We start from the raw sequence: 20,072 nt of genomic DNA on the forward strand, positions 1-20,072 counted from the left end.
GTGGTGTAAATCTTTCCTGTTACCTTTGATAACAGACAACCCTCCGAGTGCTACAAGAAGGTTGCCTTACTGATTGTGAACCACACCAACCCAAAAGAATGCGGTCGACCAGAAAAGGCCCAACATGTCCTGACCAACACAGCCACCTCTTTCCTGAACTGCCCATTGAGTGACCAAATCAGGGAAGTAGACAACTACTCCATCCAGTGGTACAAGGTGAGTCCAATGGGGTAAACAGACAATGCAGTACAATAGGAGAGTGTTGAGAGGCCATCTGGCATTTTGAGAAAATTGCATTTTGGGAAAATACCGAATGGGCTGGTCCAATGGGATCGCCTAACTTTTTTTGTATTTTTTTTGTACAGAATTAGAATTATCTGGCTAAGAATGGGGGCCACAGAGACAAAAAACTGGCCTTTTGGGGGCCTCAAGGAAAGAAAATGGGCCACTGTCGGGGCCTCAATGAAAAAAGGGTCTGATGTGTCAGAAATGCCATGGCGGATTTCTGGTCTCATGCTTGACAATGCTGGAAAGCCTGTTTGAAATCTTTATTTTCAGTCATTCAGTCCATTTCTATGTATGGTTAATTTGTGTTTAAAACTATAGGAATGTAGGGTTACTACTAGTGACTACGTTTGAGACAATGTTACTTCAGACACACTATATACACTTTCATTGTTCATTTCTCTCACACATTGTACTGCATTGAATTGTTATGAGAGTTGGTCTTCTAAGGTAAGACATTATCAGAACTTATCTGTAATTGAATTGTGTATTAATTTTGTACTATAAGCCATATTCCATTACCACTACCTTTCAGTGTGCATTTCTATTTTAACCCTGTCAGGGCTGTGAACCCATTGTGGAAGATGATCCCTTGTGGCACAGGTTTAGTTATGTCAGTCACAGTACTATGGAGTTACTCCGAGTAGAAGTGGTCACCCTTGAGGATCATGCATTCTACACCTGCACCATGACCTTTAACTTGGAAGGGCTCAGCGGCAGGATCTCAGAGACCATCAACGGTACGGTGGACGGTGAGTATTGTTGGCACAGCTCATAAAAGTTGTCCTTAACCACAGATCTAGGATCAGATTATTACCATATACCCCCAATCCTTACCACAGCCATTACAGAGACAGTGAAAGTCAAACTGGTTACAGATCATTGCTAGACAACCTTGTCAGGTCCTGCCATAGATTTTCAAGCAGATTTAAGTCTAAACTGTAAATCGGCTCCTCAGGAACATTCACTGTAAACAACTTCAGTGTAGATTTGGCCTTGTGTTTAAGGTTATTGACCTGCTGAATGGTGAATTCATCTCCTAGTGCCTGTTGGAAAGCAGACAGAACCAGGTTTTCCGCCGCAATTTTGCCTGTGTTTAGCTGAATTCCGTTTCTTTTTTATAATGAAAAACTCCCCAGTCCTTAACGATTACAAGCATACCCATAACACGATGCAGCCACCACTATGCTTGAAAATAGGGAGAGTGGTAGTCAGTTGTGTGTTGCATTGGATTATCCACAAACCTAAGACTTTGTATTCAGGACAAAAAGGGAATTGCTCTGCCACTTTCTTTGCAGATTTACTTTAGTGCCTTATTGCAAACAGAATGCATGTTGTAGAATACTTCTATTCTGTATAGGCTTCCATCCTTTCACTCTGTCAATTAGGTTAGTATTGTGGAGTAACTACAATGTTGTTGATCCATCCTCAGTTTCTTCCTATCACATCCATTAAGTCCATACTGTTTTAAAGTCACCATTGGCCTCATTGTGAAATCCCTAAGCAGTTTCCTGCCTCTGACAACTTTAAAGTTGTCAGAGTTAAAAAGGACACCTGTATCTTTGCAGTGAATGGGTGTATTGAAACACCATCCAAACTGTAACCATCCAAAGTGTAATTAATTTTACTCCTGAACTTATTTCACCATGCTCAAAGGGATATTCACTGTCTGCTTTATTTTTTCTTGACCCATCTAACAATAGTTTCCCTTCTTTGCGAGGCACTGGGAAACCTCCCTGGTCTTTGTGGTAGAACCTGTGTTTGAAATTCACTGCTCAACTGAGGGACCTTACATGTAATTGTGCTGTATATGGGGGGTACAGATATCAGGTAGTCATTCAAAATTCATGATCGACACTATTATTGCACACAGAGTGAGTCCATGCAACTTATTAAGTAACTTGTTAATCAACATTTTACCTCCTGAACGTATTCAGGCTTGCCATAAGAAAGGCATTGAATACTTATTGGCTGAAGACATTTCAGCTTTAAACATTTTATTAATTTGTAAACACTTTGAAAAACATAATTCCACTTTCACATTATGGGATACTGTGTTGGCCAGTGATACAAATATTTAAATGTAATCCATTTTAAATTCAAGCTGTAATACAACAAATTGTGGAAAAGGTCAAGGGGTGTGGATACTTTCTGAAGACACTGTACAGTACATGACCCTGAATCAGAGGTTATGATTTCATAGAGGCTGCTTTGAAACTTTGCTCTGTGAGAGCTTAGAAAGGGCCATTTTCAATAGGGTCATGTGACTGCGTATTTCTGTCTGTCTATGATATTTATGAATCATTGTCATCATTTCAGTGGAGTATTGCCTGGAGCCCAAAGTGGTTGAACCTGCCAATGAGATCATCAAAGCAGATTTGGGTGAGTAAGCCACTATAGAACATGTACTGGATATGTGTGTGCGTGAGTTTGTACAGGTCTTTTAATTCACGATGCAAATAAAGAATTCAATGTTTGTCCCCTAGGTTCTTCCTTCAGTAAGATGTGTCGGGTGTTTGTCCCGAGTGTGGGGAATAAACATTGTGCAAATTTGAATTGGATTTCAAGAGAGAACTCAATTTCCAAAATTGTCTCAGAGCGCATCTTTCAGGAATCAGAAAGGTAGGTTGAGACAACACAACAGCATCACAATACACAATGTAATAAGTTGACAGTTCCGTGAAGAAGTATTTGCCCCCTTTCTGATTTGCTCTTTTGTATATTTTTGATACTGAATGTTATCAGATCTTCAACCAAACCTAATATTAGATAAAGGGAACCTGAGTTTACAAATAAAAGTTACAAATATTATCAAAGTTATGCACCACCCAATTCCCCTGTGCCTCAGAACCTGAACAACTTTCTGTCCATCTGTCTGTGAGTTGAAGCTGAGGCGCAGCTGGGTCATGCAGCAAGACAATGATCCTAAACACACAGTTAAGTCTACATGAAAATGGTTCAAATGCAACAAATGTGAAGTTTTGTAATGGCCAAGTCAAATTCCAAACCTACCCCAGTTGAGATGTTGTGGCAAGACTTGAAACGAGCAGTTCATGCTTAAAAACTCACAAATGTCACTGAGTTAAAGCAATTCTGCATGCAATAGTGGGCCAAAATCCCTCTACAGCGATGTGAGAGACTGATCAACAACTACAGGAAGCATTTGGTTGCAGTCATTGCAGCTAAAGATGGCACAATGAGTTATAGAGTGTAAGGGAGCAATTACTTTTTCACACTTGCATAACTTTAATTAAATAAATGAAATAAGTATATACATTATTTTTGTACACTCGGGTTCTCTTTATCTAATATTAGGTTTTGTTTGAAGACCTGATAATATTCAGTATAAAAAATATGCAAAAATAGAGAAAATCAGAAATACTTTTTCATGGCACTTGTCACGCCTGCTACCACTCTCTCGCGCCAGGCTGCCCAGCACTGTGCACTCCTGCCACCATCCTTATGCACACCTGCTTACCTCATCGCGCACATCAGCAAATTATTGGACTCACCTGAATTCAATCACCTGTGTTATGACCTCCCTTATATCTGTCAGTTCCCCAGCTCTTTTCCCCTGTCATACGTTGTTATGTTATCTGTGTGTTGATGCTGGTCCATGTCTGTTCCTCATTTAATGTTTACTCCCCGTACCTGCTTCTCTACTCCGACATTGGTCTTTACATGTATTTTGTGTCATCCAGATAGATGTTCTACTGTATAGTATCTAAACTGTTGGTACCATATCAGGTACAGCGCTAAGATTACAATAGGACCCATATACCTGAACACACAGTAGTGCTTGCTTTGAATGGAACTTAAGATAACACACACTGCTATTTTGTGAACTGTGGCCGTGATGGTTTGAGTGTGCGTTCACAAGGGGGAACTTGTCTGTCTTCTCTCCCTCTCTTCCCCTCCCCCTAAACCAGGGAGTGGAGAGAAGAGGAGGGTGTATGGTTGGAGCGTAATTTGAATTTCTTGACGGTGGAAGAGGAAGACTTTTCCATCCATTACACGTGTAAGGTTTCCAGCGACAGAGGCAGTCCTTCTGCCTCCTTCACACTACAGCCTACAGGTAACACAACACTTTCTGGAAGATAACATAAAAATGTTTCAAAAGAGATCACACACATATTATCCTATCTCTTTACCCTTGTTTTGATAGGGTATTATAACAACTGCAACCTCACCACTTTTGAAAACTGGTTGAAGAATTAAAGCCAGTCAGCTTGACCTTGGGTAAAAACTGTTATAAATGCTATCTTCTCTCTTTTTCTGCACAGATCCAAACAACCTGTTCCCTATTGGGGTACTACTGACTAGTCTGGTATTGGTGTTTACTGTTAGTGTTGTTATTTACCATCGCTTTAAGATTGACATTGTGCTGTCGCTAAGGAGGGTGTTCCCGCTTCTCTACCCAAACACAGGTACACAATGAGAGACAGTTTATCGCACATATACTGCCCAAGTACACAAGGAAAGATGAATAGAAACATACCTGAGCACGCACACGCAGACATGCGCACACACGCATGGGCACATACACACTATCTGCAGACTCATTGCATACTGTGCATTCACAAAATGGAAACTCGCATAAACATACATTCCTACACCAGATACAGACAGTAATGCACATACAGCATGTCTCCCCACAAACCCCCAGGCCCACACTTAAACCCACACACATGAATGTTGCATTGCTTGTTTCCCACTCCACACCTGACCACAAGTAAAATCCGTAGCAAGGTACTGTAGCACATCCCACAGCTGCAGTATGCAAGCACTGCATTTTCCATGACAGAGGAAGATTCATACGAGGCACTGAATAGGCTATGATGTCATTAATATCCAAGCCTCCTCTGTTAGGCAGGTTTGTGGAGACTTTTGTTCCAGCCCAGCACTAACACACCTATTTTGTTTTACCTGTCTCTGTCCTGCATGTGGCAGACTCTGATGGGAAGCTGTATGATGCGTACGTGGCGTACCCCCGTCTGTTTGGGGATGGGGGCAGGGCCTGTGGAGAGGCAGAGATGTTTGCCCTCCACACGTTGCCCCAGGTTCTGGAGGGGAGGTGTGGCTACAGGCTCTTCATACTGGGCCGGGACAGCCTACCAGGGGAAGGTAAGACATCTCGGTTCGACCCTGGGGCTCCAGGTTCCACAAGATTATCTTAGCATTGGCATTAGTACACATGTAGCATGATGATGAAATATGTGGACTCTTTTTGAAGTCATAAAGACCTTATGAAACCATCTTAATGGTTAAACAATGTTTTAATAACCATTTTCCCTGCTCCCTTTCTCCCTCTTCTCCTCCCTCCTCTCTTTCCCCCTCCCCCTTTTCTTCTCCCTGCCCCCCTCTCCCTCTCCTCCTCCCTGACCCCCCTCTCCCTCTCCTCCTCCCTGACCCCCTCTCCCTCTCCTATTCCCTGACCCCCCTCTCCCTCTTCTATTCCCTGACTCCCCTCTCCCTCTTCTCCTCCCTGACCCCCCTCTCCCTCTTCTCCTCCCTGACCCCCCTCTCCCTCTTCTATTCCCTGACCCCCCTCTCCCTCTTCTCCTCCCTGACCCCCCTCTCCCTCTCCTCCTCCCTGACCCCCCTCTCCCTCTCCTATTCCCTGACCCCCCTCTCCCTCTCCTCCTCCCTGACCCCCCTCTCCCTCTTCTATTCCCTGACCCCCCTCTCCCTCTCCTCCTCCCTGACCCCCCTCTCCCTCTCCTCCTCCCTGACCCCCCTCTCCCTCTCCTATTCCCTGACCCACCTCTCCCTCTCCTCCTCCCTGCCCACCTCTCCCTCTCCTCCTCCCTGCCCACCTCTCCCTCTCCTCCTCCCTGACCCCCCTCTCCCTCTCCTCCTCCCTGACCCCCCTCTCCCTCTCCTCCTCCCTGACCCCCCTCTCCCTCTCCTCCTCCCTGACCCCCCTCTCCCTCTTCTCCTCCCTGACCCCCCTCTCCCTCTCCTCCTCCCTGACCCCCCTCTCCCTCTCCTCCTCCCTGACCCCCCTCTCCCTCTCCTCCTCCCTGACCCCCCTCTCCCTCTCCTCCTCCCTGACCCCCCTCTCCCTCTCCTCCTCCCTGCCCACCTCTCCCTCTCCTCCTCCCTGACCCCCCTCTCCCTCTCCTCCTCCCTGACCCCCCTCTCCCTCTCCTCCTCCCTGACCCCCCTCTCCCTCTCCTCCTCCCTGACCCCCCTCTCCCTCTCCTCCTCCCTGACCCCCCTCTCCCTCTCCTCCTCCCTGCCCACCTCTCCCTCTCCTCCTCCCTGACCCCCCTCTCCCTCTCCTCCTCCCTGACCCCCCTCTCCCTCTCCTCCTCCCTGACCCCCCTCTCCCTCTCCTCCTCCCTGACCCCCCTCTCCCTCTTCTCCTCCCTGACCCCCCTCTCCCTCTCCTCCTCCCTGACCCCCCTCTCCCTCTCCTCCTCCCTGACCCCCCTCTCCCTCTCCTCCTCCCTGACCCCCCTCTCCCTCTCCTCCTCCCTGACCCCCCTCTCCCTCTCCTCCTCCCTGCCCACCTCTCCCTCTCCTCCTCCCTGACCCCCCTCTCCCTCTCCTCCTCCCTGACCCCCCTCTCCCTCTCCTCCTCCCTGACCCCCCTCTCCCTCTCCTCCTCCCTGCCCACCTCTCCCTCTCCTCCTCCCTGACCCCCCTCTCCCTCTCCTCCTCCCTGACCACCTCTCCCTCTTCTCCTCCCTGACCCCCCTCCCCCTTTTCTTCTCCCTGCCCACCTCTCCCTCTCCTCCTCCCTGATCTCCCTCTTCTATTCCCTGACCCCCCTCTCCCTCACCTCCTCCCTGATCTCCCTCTTCTATTCCCTGACCCCCCTCTCCCTCTTCTCCTCCCTGACCCCCCTCTCCCTCTCCTCCTCCCTGATCTCCCTCTTCTATTCCCTGACCCCCCTCTCCCTCTTCTCCTCCCTGACCCCCCTCTCCCTCTTCTCCTCCCTGATCCCCCTCTCCCTCTCCTCCTCCCTGACCCCCCTCTCCCTCTTCTATTCCCCGACCCCCCTCTCCCTCTTCTCCTCCCTGACCCCCCTCTCCCTCTTCTCATCCCTGCCCAGCTCTCCCTCTCCTCCTCCCTGACCCCCCTCTCCCTCTTCTCCTCCCTGACCCCCCTCTCCCTCTCCTCCTCCCTGATCTCCCTCTTCTATTCCCTGACCCCCCTCTCCCTCTTCTCCTCCCTGACCCCCCTCTCCCTCTTCTCCTCCCTGATCCCCCTCTCCCTCTCCTCCTCCCTGACCCCCCTCTCCCTCTTCTATTCCCCGACCCCCCTCTCCCTCTTCTCCTCCCTGACCCCCCTCTCCCTCTTCTCCTCCCTGCCCACCTCTCCCTCTCCTCCTCCCTGACCCCCCTCTCCCTCTCCTCCTCCCTGACCACCTCTCCCTCTTCTCCTCCCTGACCCCCCTCCCCCTTTTCTTCTCCCTGCCCACCTCTCCCTCTCCTCCTCCCTGATCTCCCTCTTCTATTCCCTGACCCCCCTCTCCCTCTCCTCCTCCCTGATCTCCCTCTTCTATATTCCCTGACCCCCCTCTCCCTCTTCTCCTCACTGACCCCCCTCTCCCTCTCCTCCTCCCTGATCTCCCTCTTCTATTCCCTGACCCCCCTCTCCCTCTTCTCCTCCCTGACCCCCCTCTCCCTCTTCTCCTCCCTGATCCCCCTCTCCCTCTCCTCCTCCCTGACCCCCCTCTCCCTCTTCTATTCCCTGACCCCCCTCTCCCTCTTCTCCTCCCTGACCCCCCTCTCCCTCTTCTATTCCCTGACCCCCCTCTCCCTCTTCTCCTCCCTGACCCCCCTCTCCCTCTTCTCCTCCCTGATCCCCCTCTCCCTCTTCTCCTCCCTGATCCCCCTCTCCCTCTTCTCCTCCCTGACGCCCCTCTCCCTCCTCTCCTCCCTGACCCCCTCTCCCTCTAGCCGTAGTAGATGCTGTGGAGGAGAGCATGCTGGCCAGCCGGTGTCTCCTCCTGGTCTACTCTGGCTCTACGTTCTGCAGTGACAGCAGCGGTGTCCTGGAGGCCTGGCAGATGTTCGAGAGGCAGACGGCCATGCACCATGCCCTGCTGGAGGGCTCCCTTAAGGTGGTCCTGGTGGAGCTGGAGGAGGTCACTCCTACACAGCTGGCCCTCTTCCCTGAGTCGGTGCGCCACCTCCGGGAGCGCCAGGGCGCCGTCTGCTGGTGGAAGAGTAGCAGGACAAGGAGGAACAAAGGGTTGAGGTGTGGGAGGTGGAGAAAAGAGGTGGCGGAGAAGAGAGGGGAGCAGGCTTCGCCCCCTCTCTCCTCACCCTCTCTTTTCTTGTCCTCACGCTTCTGGAAGGAGTTGAGGTATTATATGCCAGTGAGGGGCATGAGGACGAGGTGCCCAGAGACGAACAGCCTGTTGAACTTGTGATGGGATTGATGGGCTTTGGAGAGGACAGTGTTAGACATAAGGAGGAAATATGTTGAATGAAAGGACTTCCATGGAGAGTATAATGTTGTTCCTGATGATTGATCCTGACGATTAATGTTGTAAAATGCACAGTTAAGAGTATTAATTCTGAACATATTGGCAGAGCCACTCAAACACACACACCACACACACAATTTACCACTGTTGTACATACACACCACATCTGTGAGAGAGCTTTAATAAAGAGAGCCCAGTAAATTCTATACAATGTAGTTGATGTCTTTATTTGTCTACTTAAAAAATGTTCCCACCAATGTTCCTTTATTTCGGATTTTTAAAATAATATTTTTTTCAGATTTGTTAATCCTCCAATGAGAAACTATAAGTGTTTAAACTAATATTTATGGATGCAGTTATTTATTATGAGGCCAAAGTACTTATGAACAGCTTACTGGCATTTAATATTCAATGTTTTCTACATGGTGAGCTGACTATTAACAAACACCTTATGATTTATTAATGAAAGCACAGTCCTGAAACTTCCCAGACACTTCCCAGAAAGGGTATGGCGATTTGCACAAGTTGGTTGCGTGCTAGCTCTTCTGTTATGTCTAGTTTACATACAGGTAGGACTGGCTGTGACTGGTAACCTGCTTTACTGTAATCCAATGTGATCATAGGCCATTTCAAAGAAAGTGTGGTTAGGAGTACTGGAGATTCTACAATCCAATGGGGGGAAATCCAGCGGAGTTTGTTTCACACCTCAAGAAAACATTCTCCAGCATTGTCTTGCCAAACTGAAGAATCTAACTTAAAATCACACTTCCGCGAGCCTGAAACCACTGTGAAACAAAGTGAAGAGGAGGACCTTGGGTTTATCATCTCTAAAATGCATGGATTCATGTAAGTATTGCAATTGTTACTGCAAACTATTGGTACACTTGGGTTTATGTAGCATGAAGGTAGTCATTAGGAAGGATTAACAGCATGTTAAAAGTTCTGATAAAAATATAAACTTTATAGATTTTTTAATGGTCCTGCAGCTATGTCATGAGGTCCACCTGGCTACCACAACACAGTGTCTTCAGTAAAGTTGGTGGTCCTCACGGAGAAGCAACTCCACCATGGGGCTCATGTGTCTCAATTGCAATGGCTCATTAGCTAGTCCCCACTATGCAGCTCTGCCTGGAGGCTCTCAAGTCTTGTTCACACTGCAGGCCTTAAAAGGATACTTTTATATTTTGGCAATGAGGTCCTTTATCTACTTCCCCAGAGTCAGATGAACTCGTGGATACCACCTTTATGTGTCCAGTATGAAGGAAGTTAGAGGTAGTTTCGCAAGCCAATGCTCACTTGCGTTAAGGCAATTAGTGGAAGTCTATGGGTATCTGCTATTGTGCTAGTAGATATCTATAGATCCCCTACACTATTTCATGCTTGTTTTCTCACATGAACAGAAATTGAGCGAACAGGGTAGAATCTTTACAACCAGGAATTGACAGAGGGATTTCTACTAGATAACATAGTCAAAGACAAAGTCAGAACAGCTTTCCCATTTTGACAACAGATGTCGTTCCGGCGGGAGAAAACAATAGGCGAATATCACAGCCAGTCACAACACTGGCGAGTCAGTTATACTGTGAAACACTGTCGTTCCACTATTACTGCAGATATATTATGGACATTTTCTCCCATTACAATGCAAAAATCCAAAGAAATCCTTATGTGTAGCACCTTTAACCAGTGATAACTAGAGAAGTAACTTTAAAGCTAGAATCCTTAATTGAAACAAAAACAAAGTGGTCCCCCCACCTGAGGGATGGGCCTGGAGAAATATAGGCTCTCAAATTCATAGACACCGCTATGGATGCAGGCACTGACCATCCACGATGTTTCCATTTACATTGTTTACAAACATTGGAGTAAAACAAGCTTGTATTTTGGTTCTGATGGTGTACGACAGTTGAACAAAGCTCATGAGGGATTCCTATAAGATATATCCTATAAGAGCCAATGGGTATACAGTATATAATTCATATACAAGTCCGAAAATGGATGTAGCGTCTAAGGATGTCACGTTCTGACCTTTATTTCCGTTGTTTTGTATTTATTTAGTATGGTCAGGGCGTGAGTTGGGTGGGCAGTCTATGTTTGTTTTTCTATGTTTTGGGGCATTTCTATGTTTTCGGCCTAGTATGGTTCTCAATCAGAGGCAGGTGTCATTAGTTGTCTCTGATTGAGAATCATACTTAGGTAGCCTGGGTTGCACTGTTTGTTTGTGGGTGATTGTCTATGTTGATGGCTTGTTTCAGCACAGGTCTCATTTTGTAGCTTCACGGTCGAATTTGGTTTATTGTTTTTGTTACTCGTTTGTATAGTGTTCAGTCTTTCTTGATTAAAGATTTGCCATGGACACTTACCACGCCGCGTATTGGTCCTCAGATCCATCTCGTCTCTCCTCTTCAGATGAAGAGGAGGACGGCCGTGACAGAATCACCCACCAACCAAGGACCAAGCGGCGTGGTAGAAAACAGCGACGACAGCAGCAGCAGCAGCGGCAGCAACAACAACAGCGGCCGGCTTCACAGGACTACACAACTTGGGAGGAGATAGACAGATGGGCCATCGACCCAGGGAGAGTGCCGGAGCCCGCCTGGGATTCGATGGAGCAGTGCTAGGAAGGTTACAGGAGAATGAGGTTGGCGAAGGCAGCACGGCAGTGCGACAGGTACGAGAGACAGCCCCAAAATTTTTTTTGGGGGGGGCACACGAGGGGTGGAGCTAAGCCAGGTAGCAGACCTGCGCTCACTCCTCGTGCTTATTATAAGCAGCAAGATGCTGGGCAGGCACCGTGTTATGCGGTTAAGCGCACGGTGTCGCCAGTACGTGTCCATAGCCCGGTGCGCTATAGGACAGCCCCCCGAGAGTGTCATGCGAGTGCGGGCATCGAGCCAGGGCGTATGGTGCCTGCTCAGCGGGTCTGGTCGCCGGTACGCAGTTTTGGCCCAGGGTATCCTGCGCCGGCTCTGCGTGCTGTGTCTCCGGGGCGCTGGGAGGGTGCAGTGCGTCCTCTGCCCGCGCTCCGCTCGTACCGGGCGACTGTGGGAATGGAGCCGAAGGGAGAGGTGCGTGTAGTAAGCACTAGATCTCCCGTGCTTACCCACAGCCCGGTTCAACCTGTGCCTGCACTCTGGACGGTCCGGGCTAGAGTGGTTATCCAGCCTGGGGAAGTGGTGCCAAGGTTGCGCACCAGAGCTCCAGTGCTCCCCCACAGCCCGGTCTTTCAGGTGCCTCCTCTTAACCCCAAGCCTCCTGAAGGTCTTCCCAGCCTGGTGGTTCCTGTGGCAGCCCCACGCACCAGGCTGTCTCTCTGTCTCCTCCCTGCAGGTGGTCCTGTCTGTCCGGCGCCGCTGCCGGAGTCTCCCGCCTGTCCGGCGCCGCTGCCGGAGTCTCCCGCCTGTCCGGCGCCTCTGCCGGAGTCTCCCGCCTGTCCGGCGCCTCTGCCGGAGTCTCCCGCCTGTCCGGCGCCTCTGCCGGAGTCTCCCGCCTGTCCGGCGCCTCTGCCGGAGTCTCCCGCCTGTCCGGCGCCTCTGCCGGAGTCTCCCGCCTGTCCGGCGCCTCTGCCGGAGTCTCCCGCCTGTCCGGCGCCTCTGCCGGAGTCTCCCGCCTGTCCGGCGCCTCTGCCGGAGTCTCCCGCCTGTCCGGCGCCTCTGCCGGAGTCTCCCGCCTGTCCGGCGCCTCTGCCGGAGCCTCCCGCCTGTCCGGCGCCTCTGCCGGAGCCTCCCGCCTGTCCGGCGCCTCTGCCGGAGCCTCCCGCCTGTCCGGCGCCTCTGCCGGAGCCTCCCGCCTGTCCGGCGCCTCTGCCGGAGCCTCCCGCCTGTCCGGCGCCTCTGCCGGAGCCTCCCGCCTGTCCGGCGCCTCTGCCGGAGCCTCCCGCCTGTCCGGCGCCTCTGCCGGAGCCTCCCGCCTGTCCGGCGCCTCTGCCGGAGCCTCCCGCCTGTCCGGCGCCTCTGCCGGAGCCTCCCGCCTGTCCGGCGCCTCTGCCGGAGCCTCCCGCCTGTCCGGCGCCTCTGCCGGAGCCTCCCGCCTGTCCGGCGCCTCTGCCGGAGCCTCCCGCCTGTCCGGCGCCTCTGCCGGAGCCTCCCGCCTGTCCGGCGCCTCTGCCGGAGCCTCCCGCCTGTCCGGCGCCTCCCGCCTGTCCGGCGCCTCTGCCGGAGCCTCCCGCCTGTCCGGCGCCTCTGCCGGAGCCTCCCGCCTGTCCGGCGCCGCTGCCGGAGCCTCCCGCCTGTCCGGCGCCGCTGCCGGAGCCTCCCGCCTGTCCGGCGCCGCTGCCGGAGCCTCCCGCCTGTCCGGCGCCGCTGCCGGAGCCTCCCGCCTGTCCGGCGCCGCTGCCGGAGCCTCCCGCCTGTCCGGCGCCGCTGCCGGAGCCCCTCTGCCCAGATCAGCTGTCTCTCTGTCCCGAGCAGCTGTCTCTCTGTCCCGAGCAGCTGTCTCTCTGTCCCGAGCAGCTGTCTCTCTGTCCCGAGCAGCTGTCTCTCTGTCCCGAGCAGCTGTCTCTCTGTCCCGAGCAGCTGTCCCTCTGTCCCGAGCAGCTGTCCCTCTGTCCCGAGCTGCCCCTCTGTCCAGTGGGGTCATTGAGAGGGGTGGTCATGCTGAGAGAGCCACGGAGGCGGACAATAAGGCGGACTAAGACAATGATGAGGTGGGGTCCGCGTCCCGCGCCTGAGCCGCCACCGCGGACAGACGCCCACCCAGACCCTCCCCTATAGGTCAAGGTTTTGCGGCCGGAGTCCGCAGCTTTGGGGGGGGGTACTGTCACGTTCTGACCTTTATTTCCGTTGTTTTGTATTTATTTAGTATGGTCAGGGCGTGAGTTGGGTGGGCAGTCTATGTTTGTTTTTCTATGTTTTGGGGCATTTCTATGTTTTCGGCCTAGTATGGTTCTCAATCAGAGGCAGGTGTCATTAGTTGTCTCTGATTGAGAATCATACTTAGGTAGCCTGGGTTGCACTGTTTGTTTGTGGGTGATTGTCTATGTTGATGGCTTGTTTCAGCACAGGTCTCATTTTGTAGCTTCACGGTCGAATTTGGTTTATTGTTTTTGTTACTCGTTTGTATAGTGTTCAGTCTTTCTTGATTAAAGATTTGCCATGGACACTTACCACGCCGCGTATTGGTCCTCAGATCCATCTCGTCTCTCCTCTTCAGATGAAGAGGAGGACGGCCGTGACAAAGGATTCCAGCTTTAACCATTAGTTTCTTGTTAGATCCATCCTTTGAAGTTTCAGGATTTTGAGGAACTCCCTCCTGGTTTTATAACTCTTATCACAAACGGCACGCTTCATGTTGTCATTTATATGCTTGGAGATACTTGCGTTAGGTTTGGACACCCTCCACAAATGAATTACTGTTGTGCTATGTGTGCAAGTGACAGAAGTTGAACCTTATCTTGTCTTACCATGTGCGTTGCTATAGTGCTAGGAATGTGATAGTTGTTGCTGGTTAGTACTCTGCATGATCATGGAGTAAAAAGCATGGACATGCACGTGTTACAGAGAGAGCGTGCAGAGCTGTGGCCTTGCATGAGGACTAAAGAGTAACCTGCTAAAAAGTATGTCTTCGTGGTGTGTGTGGTTGACATCTGAGTAAAGTGTTGACTAGGGTTCAGTCAGTTAATTGACATTTAGAGTTTTTTAAATTGTATATTTTGTACTGTCTTGATGTTCTTCTCTGTTATGTTCTTTTGTGAGTTGCATTATTTTGCTTTGCACTCTGCTGAGTTTATCACTCCAAATCTTCACTTTGTTTTGTCTCAAGTCATTCACGTCTTGAACATCAGTCATCAGATTCATTGTGAGAGGTCAATCATGTCAGATATGAGTAATTACATTGACACCGTGTGGGTGACATCGTTGATTCATTTTCCTCTATGCCGGTTTTGGCGATCGTCCAGTAATGAAATGACTTACTACAACCATCATAATGCTGTACTTCTCTCACTAGAGTGCTTTTTCACCATCCATTTCAATGGGTTGAAATTGTTACTGTAGCTGGTTGACTAAAGCCGTTAATCAGACATTTCGGTCAACACTTTAATGTATGTGTCCTTATTGATGAAGCCTTTATAACAGCTATATTACACATTATACCAAATGTCATAAGCTGTCATAAGTATTTTTAAATAGTAGTGAGTAACGGCATGAGATGTTATAAAACTAGTTAATAATGGGTTTTATAGATGACTGTTCATTCTGTTGTCATATTCTCTAATGTCAACTGTTAGTAACAACTGCTATTATACAGACTGCAAGACAACTTTTGTCATATGTTATTACATGCTACATAAGTGTCTACATACCAGATGTTATAACTGGGTGTTTTGTCATTTACCAACCTCTGTGTCACATTATTAAATTGAATGGAATGACGGACGTCATAACCTTGTCATATGGCTTTATAGTGTGTGCACAAACACCTTCAGTATAGTGACATTCATTTGAGGTGTTATGAAACAGTTACTGTATGAATGTGCTTATACCACAGGTCGAGTTGAATATCACAAAATGTTACCATTCAAATGATCTCCAAGAAACATGGGCAAATGGGAGCACAGATGTAGATTTGATTCTGGCGCCTACTAGCACTCTTGACTCCACATCCTGTAGTGCTTCTGTCAAGGCACAGCCTTATGGCTGTAGCCTAGCAGTTAACAGCACTGGGCCAGTAACTGAAAGATCGCTGGTTCGTATCCCCTAGCCGACTAGATAAAAACCTGTCGATGTGCCCTTAAGCAAGGCACTTAACCCTAATTGCTCCTGTAAGTCTCTCTGGATAAGAGCATCTGCTAAATGACTCAAATGTAAAAAGGTAAATGCATATTGCCAATGGCACATCATCCAGAATAGACACTATGTTGTTACATGATATAAAGCAAAGATATCGAACAAAACTTCAGTCAAACTCCATGTAGAAGCAGAATGTACATTTGATATCACTCTCATTTCAAGTGGACATAAGTAGTGTGACACCACACAGTTGATAACTTAGTAATGTCATGATGTGGCCCTTTCTGAGTATAGATCAGGGCTTCTCACTCTCTCCTACACCCAGGTTCTGTTATCTCAGGTTGTAAATTCCTAGCGGAGACCCATTCCGAATGTGTACATTTCTCAATTATGGTGTTTGCTTCTAATTCTTGAATAAAATGATTGAGTAAAGATGAAACTATTTGTGAAATGATGTAATGTGATGTTAAACCTTTAATGTGAGAGAATTTTGTTCCCTTTAAAGTTTAACTAAGTCATTGGCCCGCCCCCATGAGCACAGACATGATCTGGCGTCATGGAACCGCCTTTTCTATTGTTACGAATTAAAGCCTCTCCTAAGAAAATCCTCTTTAGACTGAGCAAACCCACAGCGTGAGCTGTGATTGTGAATAGTTTAGACCACGCATACCTCGGTGTAAATTGAGGTGGAACAGGTTTGAGTACCAAGATTAGAAAACCATACCACATGGAGCACTGGCTACACGGCTGGAAACGGTTCAACTCTGAGACTATCGATCCCTGCAGAATAAGAGCAAATCTTAGATACTAATTACTAGTATGCAGCTAGAAATTATGTAAACCTGGGACGAGAATACAAACAACTTTCTTTGCGAACATTTCTGAATGGTACTCTAAAGTATCCATTCTAACCACAAAATACTTTGAAAGAGAGAGAGAGACTCGGATGAACTGACTCTCCAGCAGACGGACTGGAGATTCCAACAGAGAAGATCACAACAACAGATGTGATCTTCTCTGGGGTGGCAGGTAGCCTAGTGGTTAGAACGTTGGGCCAGTTAACCGAAAGGTTGCTAGATCAAATCCCTCAGCTGACAAGGTAAAAAATCTGTTTCTCTGCTCCTTAACAAGGCCCACTGTTCCTAGGCTGTCATTGTAAATTAGAATTTGTTCTTAACTGAATTGCCTAGTTTAACAAAAAATGTGGCCATGGTGACTCCTGTAGTCAAATGTATTTGTTTTCCGTAAAGGCTTGCACCAGATTTCCTCTTCCTCTACCCCTATGGACTTCACCAGGTGAGATCCTAAGTGAGCATGTTATCATTCAAATGTAACTATAGAACAGTCAAAGTCATGTTCTTCATGAAATTGGATGATATTTGAAGGAAACCAGATCAATGTAGGAAAAATTACTGTAGATTCTACATTGATAAAGTTTGATCATAAAGTTACTGGTCTCCTGCCTCATTTAAAACAATTGGATTCGTTAGGATAAAGTTATTGATAAAGTTTGATCATAAAGTTACTGGTCTCCTGCCCCATTTAAAACAATTGGATTCGTTAGGACAAGGTGACATTTTAATACAACAATGGCAAAATGATATTTTCACCCCTAATTGAAATAAGTACGTCATTGTAACCAACATCGGGGGAAGGCATGTTTGCAGAGGGGCGTGGTTTATATAGCTAGATAGCTACTGTAGAGCTACTGTAATGTGACTGTAGGGTGTCAGCAAATATAAATACAAGTTTACCCTATTAATCTATGGCAAAGATACTTAAATGTTTCCCCTTTCATTTATGTCTGGTGTTAGCTTGTTACCGGCTAGCTAGTTCTTCAGCAAGCATGAAACAAAGGGGGGAGGTGTCATTCAAAACTCTGACGCAGTTGTCAAGTCAACACATCCATTAGTGGAGGTGGACTGCATCACAAGAAAAATGTTGATATCATTGACACAAGTTCAATGTTGAATGAGTTGCTTTGTGTATCACCAAATTTGCTTGAGATGATGTGACTGCAACACTGTATCGAAGTTGCTTGACATAGGAGTTTCATAGAGCTGTCAGTCAAGGCGAGCTCATGAATTTAAGCTCCCCTTACACTCAGGGTTGTTTGGATGACCCAACTGCTGGGTGGCTGGCAATGGGTCACTTAGTTTGTTTGTTTTTTTTAAAAGAGCAAGGTTGGTTTGGTGATGATGGGTTGTTGAGATATGACCCAGAGGGTCAAATCAGAAGTATGGAGGCTTGGAGTTTTAGGGGCGTGGCTTTAAGGAAGTTATTTTGGGCCACCCGTGAGAGTAAATGTAAATCCTGTTCATCTTTTCTGTTGAATTGTTGTGACATGTTACAGCTGAATGCTGACATTTCTGTAGCTTTAATTATGCCTGCAGAAGTATATTAATTATTTAAAAGCCTATGCAAATCAATGCTATATCCCCAATGGGTTAGTAACCACTTTAGTGCAATATGTCAATAATAATGTTAATATTTTTGTGTTTGAATATGTGATGTGAAATAATATTAAACGAAAATGTAAAATTGCAGTGTTCAGAATTAACATGACTAACCGGAATTACAAAAATAAATAAAAAAAAGCCTACTAATGCCTAAAAAAAAAAGCCACACCTCCTGAAAATAACCTATGGATTTCAATAAAAAGACCAGGCTGCTTGGTCAACCCAGAATGAAAGTGAATAAAAACCCATCTGATGGTTAAATTAACCCATGTTTAGATAATCACATAACCTGTCACTTTATGCTGGCTTGCAAAATTATGTCTAATTCCGGTAGAAATCAAACCGGAATGGGGATATCCAACCTTCTGAATTTTATATCACCCACAACCTGCATTCAGAATGACTGCCAGGGTGGGAAAACTGAAATATGAGACTACCTAAAGCATCTAAATTGGAACAACCATTTCAGTAACATATCGGATTAGTTTAGAAAATGTATGACATTTGTATTTGAGAAGCATAACATCAATTAATCAATGTACATTAAAAACACATAGATATTGGCGGAGCTAGCATGTTGGAGTGAACGGATGTGCGTGAGAGGCTCCTACAACCTTTTTGCGAAATAATCTAATTTAATCTACTTTATGGCACTTTTTACAACAAACGTTTCTTTCTAATACAGAATAGTAACTTTTTGTATGAAAATGCCGAGTAATAAGCGACCAAAGGACAATAAATCCACAGCGGAGGCCTACTCCCCACTAAACAACGAGATAGACATGGCGGGAGGCACCTGCAACAACGTGACACTTACAGAATTTACCCGGGCTTTGGGGGAGCTACGTGTTGCTATAGCTGAGGATCTTAAGGCCACTATTGCTGAACTGGACACCAAAATCGAGAGCATCATTCAAACGGTTGTTTCGCAAGGCCAGAGTATTGTGGACCTAGAGAAAGCTTCTGAATTCAACGCTGCTAGGATCGACGAGTTAGAGAAGCTATGCAGGTCATTGCAGGATAGTGTGCAGAGGCTTTCTGTGAAAGTGGTGGACCTGGAGGGCTGATCCAGACGTAATAACCTTTGCGTTGTTGGTCTGGGTTTATTTTTGAACCATTCCATTGTAGATTTTGCTTTATGTTTTGGATCATTGTCTTGTTGGAAGACAAATCTCCGTCCCAGTCTCAGGTCTTTTGCAGACTCCATCAGGTTTTCTTCCAGAATGGTCTTGTATTTGGCTCCATCCATCTTCCCATCAATTTTAACCATCTTCCCTGTCCCTGCTGAAGAAAAGCAGGCCCAAACCATGATGCTGACACCACCATGTTTGACAGTGGGGATGGTGTGTTCAGGCTGTTGAGCTGTGTTGCTTTTACGCCAAACATAACATTTTGCATTGTTGCCAAAAAGTTCAATTTTGGTTTAATCTGACCAGAGCACCTTCTTCCACATGTTTGGTGTGTCTCCCAGGTGGCTTGTGGCAAACTTTAAACAACACTTTTTATGGATATCTTTAAGAAATGGCTTTCTTCTTGCCACTCTTCCATAAAGGCCAGATTTGTGCAATATACGACCTGCCTGGTGTGTTCCTTGTTCTTCATGATGCTCTCTGCGCTTTTAACGGACCTCTGAGACTATCACAGTGCAGGTGCATTTATACGGAGACTTGATTACACACAGGTGGATTGTATTTATCATCATTAGTCATTTAGGTCAACATTGGATCATTCAGAGATCCTGACTGAACTTCTGGAGAGAGTTTGCTGCACTGAAAGTAAAGGGGCTGAATAATTTTGCACGCCCAATTTTTCAGTTTTTTATTTGTTAAAAAAGTTTGAAATATCCAATAAATGTCGTTCCACTTCATGATTGTGTCCCACTTGTTGTTGATTCTTCACAAAAAAATACAGTTTTATATCTTTATGTTTGAAGCCTGAAATGTGGCAAAAGGTCGCAAAGTTCAAGGGGGCCGAATACTTTTGCAAGGCACTGTAAATATGTAATTTTACTATTACAAGTGTTACCAGCCAAGCACACCAACACCATCACAGCTCCTCCTCCATGATTCATGGTGGGAACCACACATGCAGAGATCAGCCGTTCACCTTCTGCGTCACACAAAGACACGCCGCGGTTGGAACCAAAAATCTCAAATT

The 20,072-nt window shown here is 47.6% G+C and overlaps 1 protein-coding gene across 2 annotated transcripts in view; it reads left to right on the forward strand.

Moving 5' to 3' along the window:
- The window catches only part of LOC110502091 (interleukin-1 receptor type 1), a 41,396-nt gene extending 32,462 nt beyond the window's left edge, over positions 1 to 8,934 (forward strand). For both annotated transcript variants that reach the window (XM_090215928.1, XM_036959111.2), the window contains exons 4-11: positions 36 to 216; positions 848 to 1,037; positions 2,605 to 2,667; positions 2,772 to 2,907; positions 4,215 to 4,360; positions 4,569 to 4,712; positions 5,236 to 5,409; positions 8,196 to 8,934. In XM_090215928.1, coding sequence (XP_090072054.1) covers positions 36 to 216; positions 848 to 1,037; positions 2,605 to 2,667; positions 2,772 to 2,907; positions 4,215 to 4,360; positions 4,569 to 4,712; positions 5,236 to 5,409; positions 8,196 to 8,671 — 1,510 coding nt within the window. In that variant the 3' untranslated portion in view covers positions 8,672 to 8,934. The remainder of the gene's footprint in view (positions 1 to 35; positions 217 to 847; positions 1,038 to 2,604; positions 2,668 to 2,771; positions 2,908 to 4,214; positions 4,361 to 4,568; positions 4,713 to 5,235; positions 5,410 to 8,195) is intronic.
- Positions 8,935 to 20,072: the final 11,138 nt, after the last annotated feature.

This window comes from Oncorhynchus mykiss, chromosome 22 (genome assembly GCF_057628025.1).
Source record: "Oncorhynchus mykiss isolate SJ-2025 chromosome 22, ASM5762802v1, whole genome shotgun sequence".
Classification (NCBI taxonomy): Eukaryota; Metazoa; Chordata; class Actinopteri; order Salmoniformes; family Salmonidae; genus Oncorhynchus; species Oncorhynchus mykiss.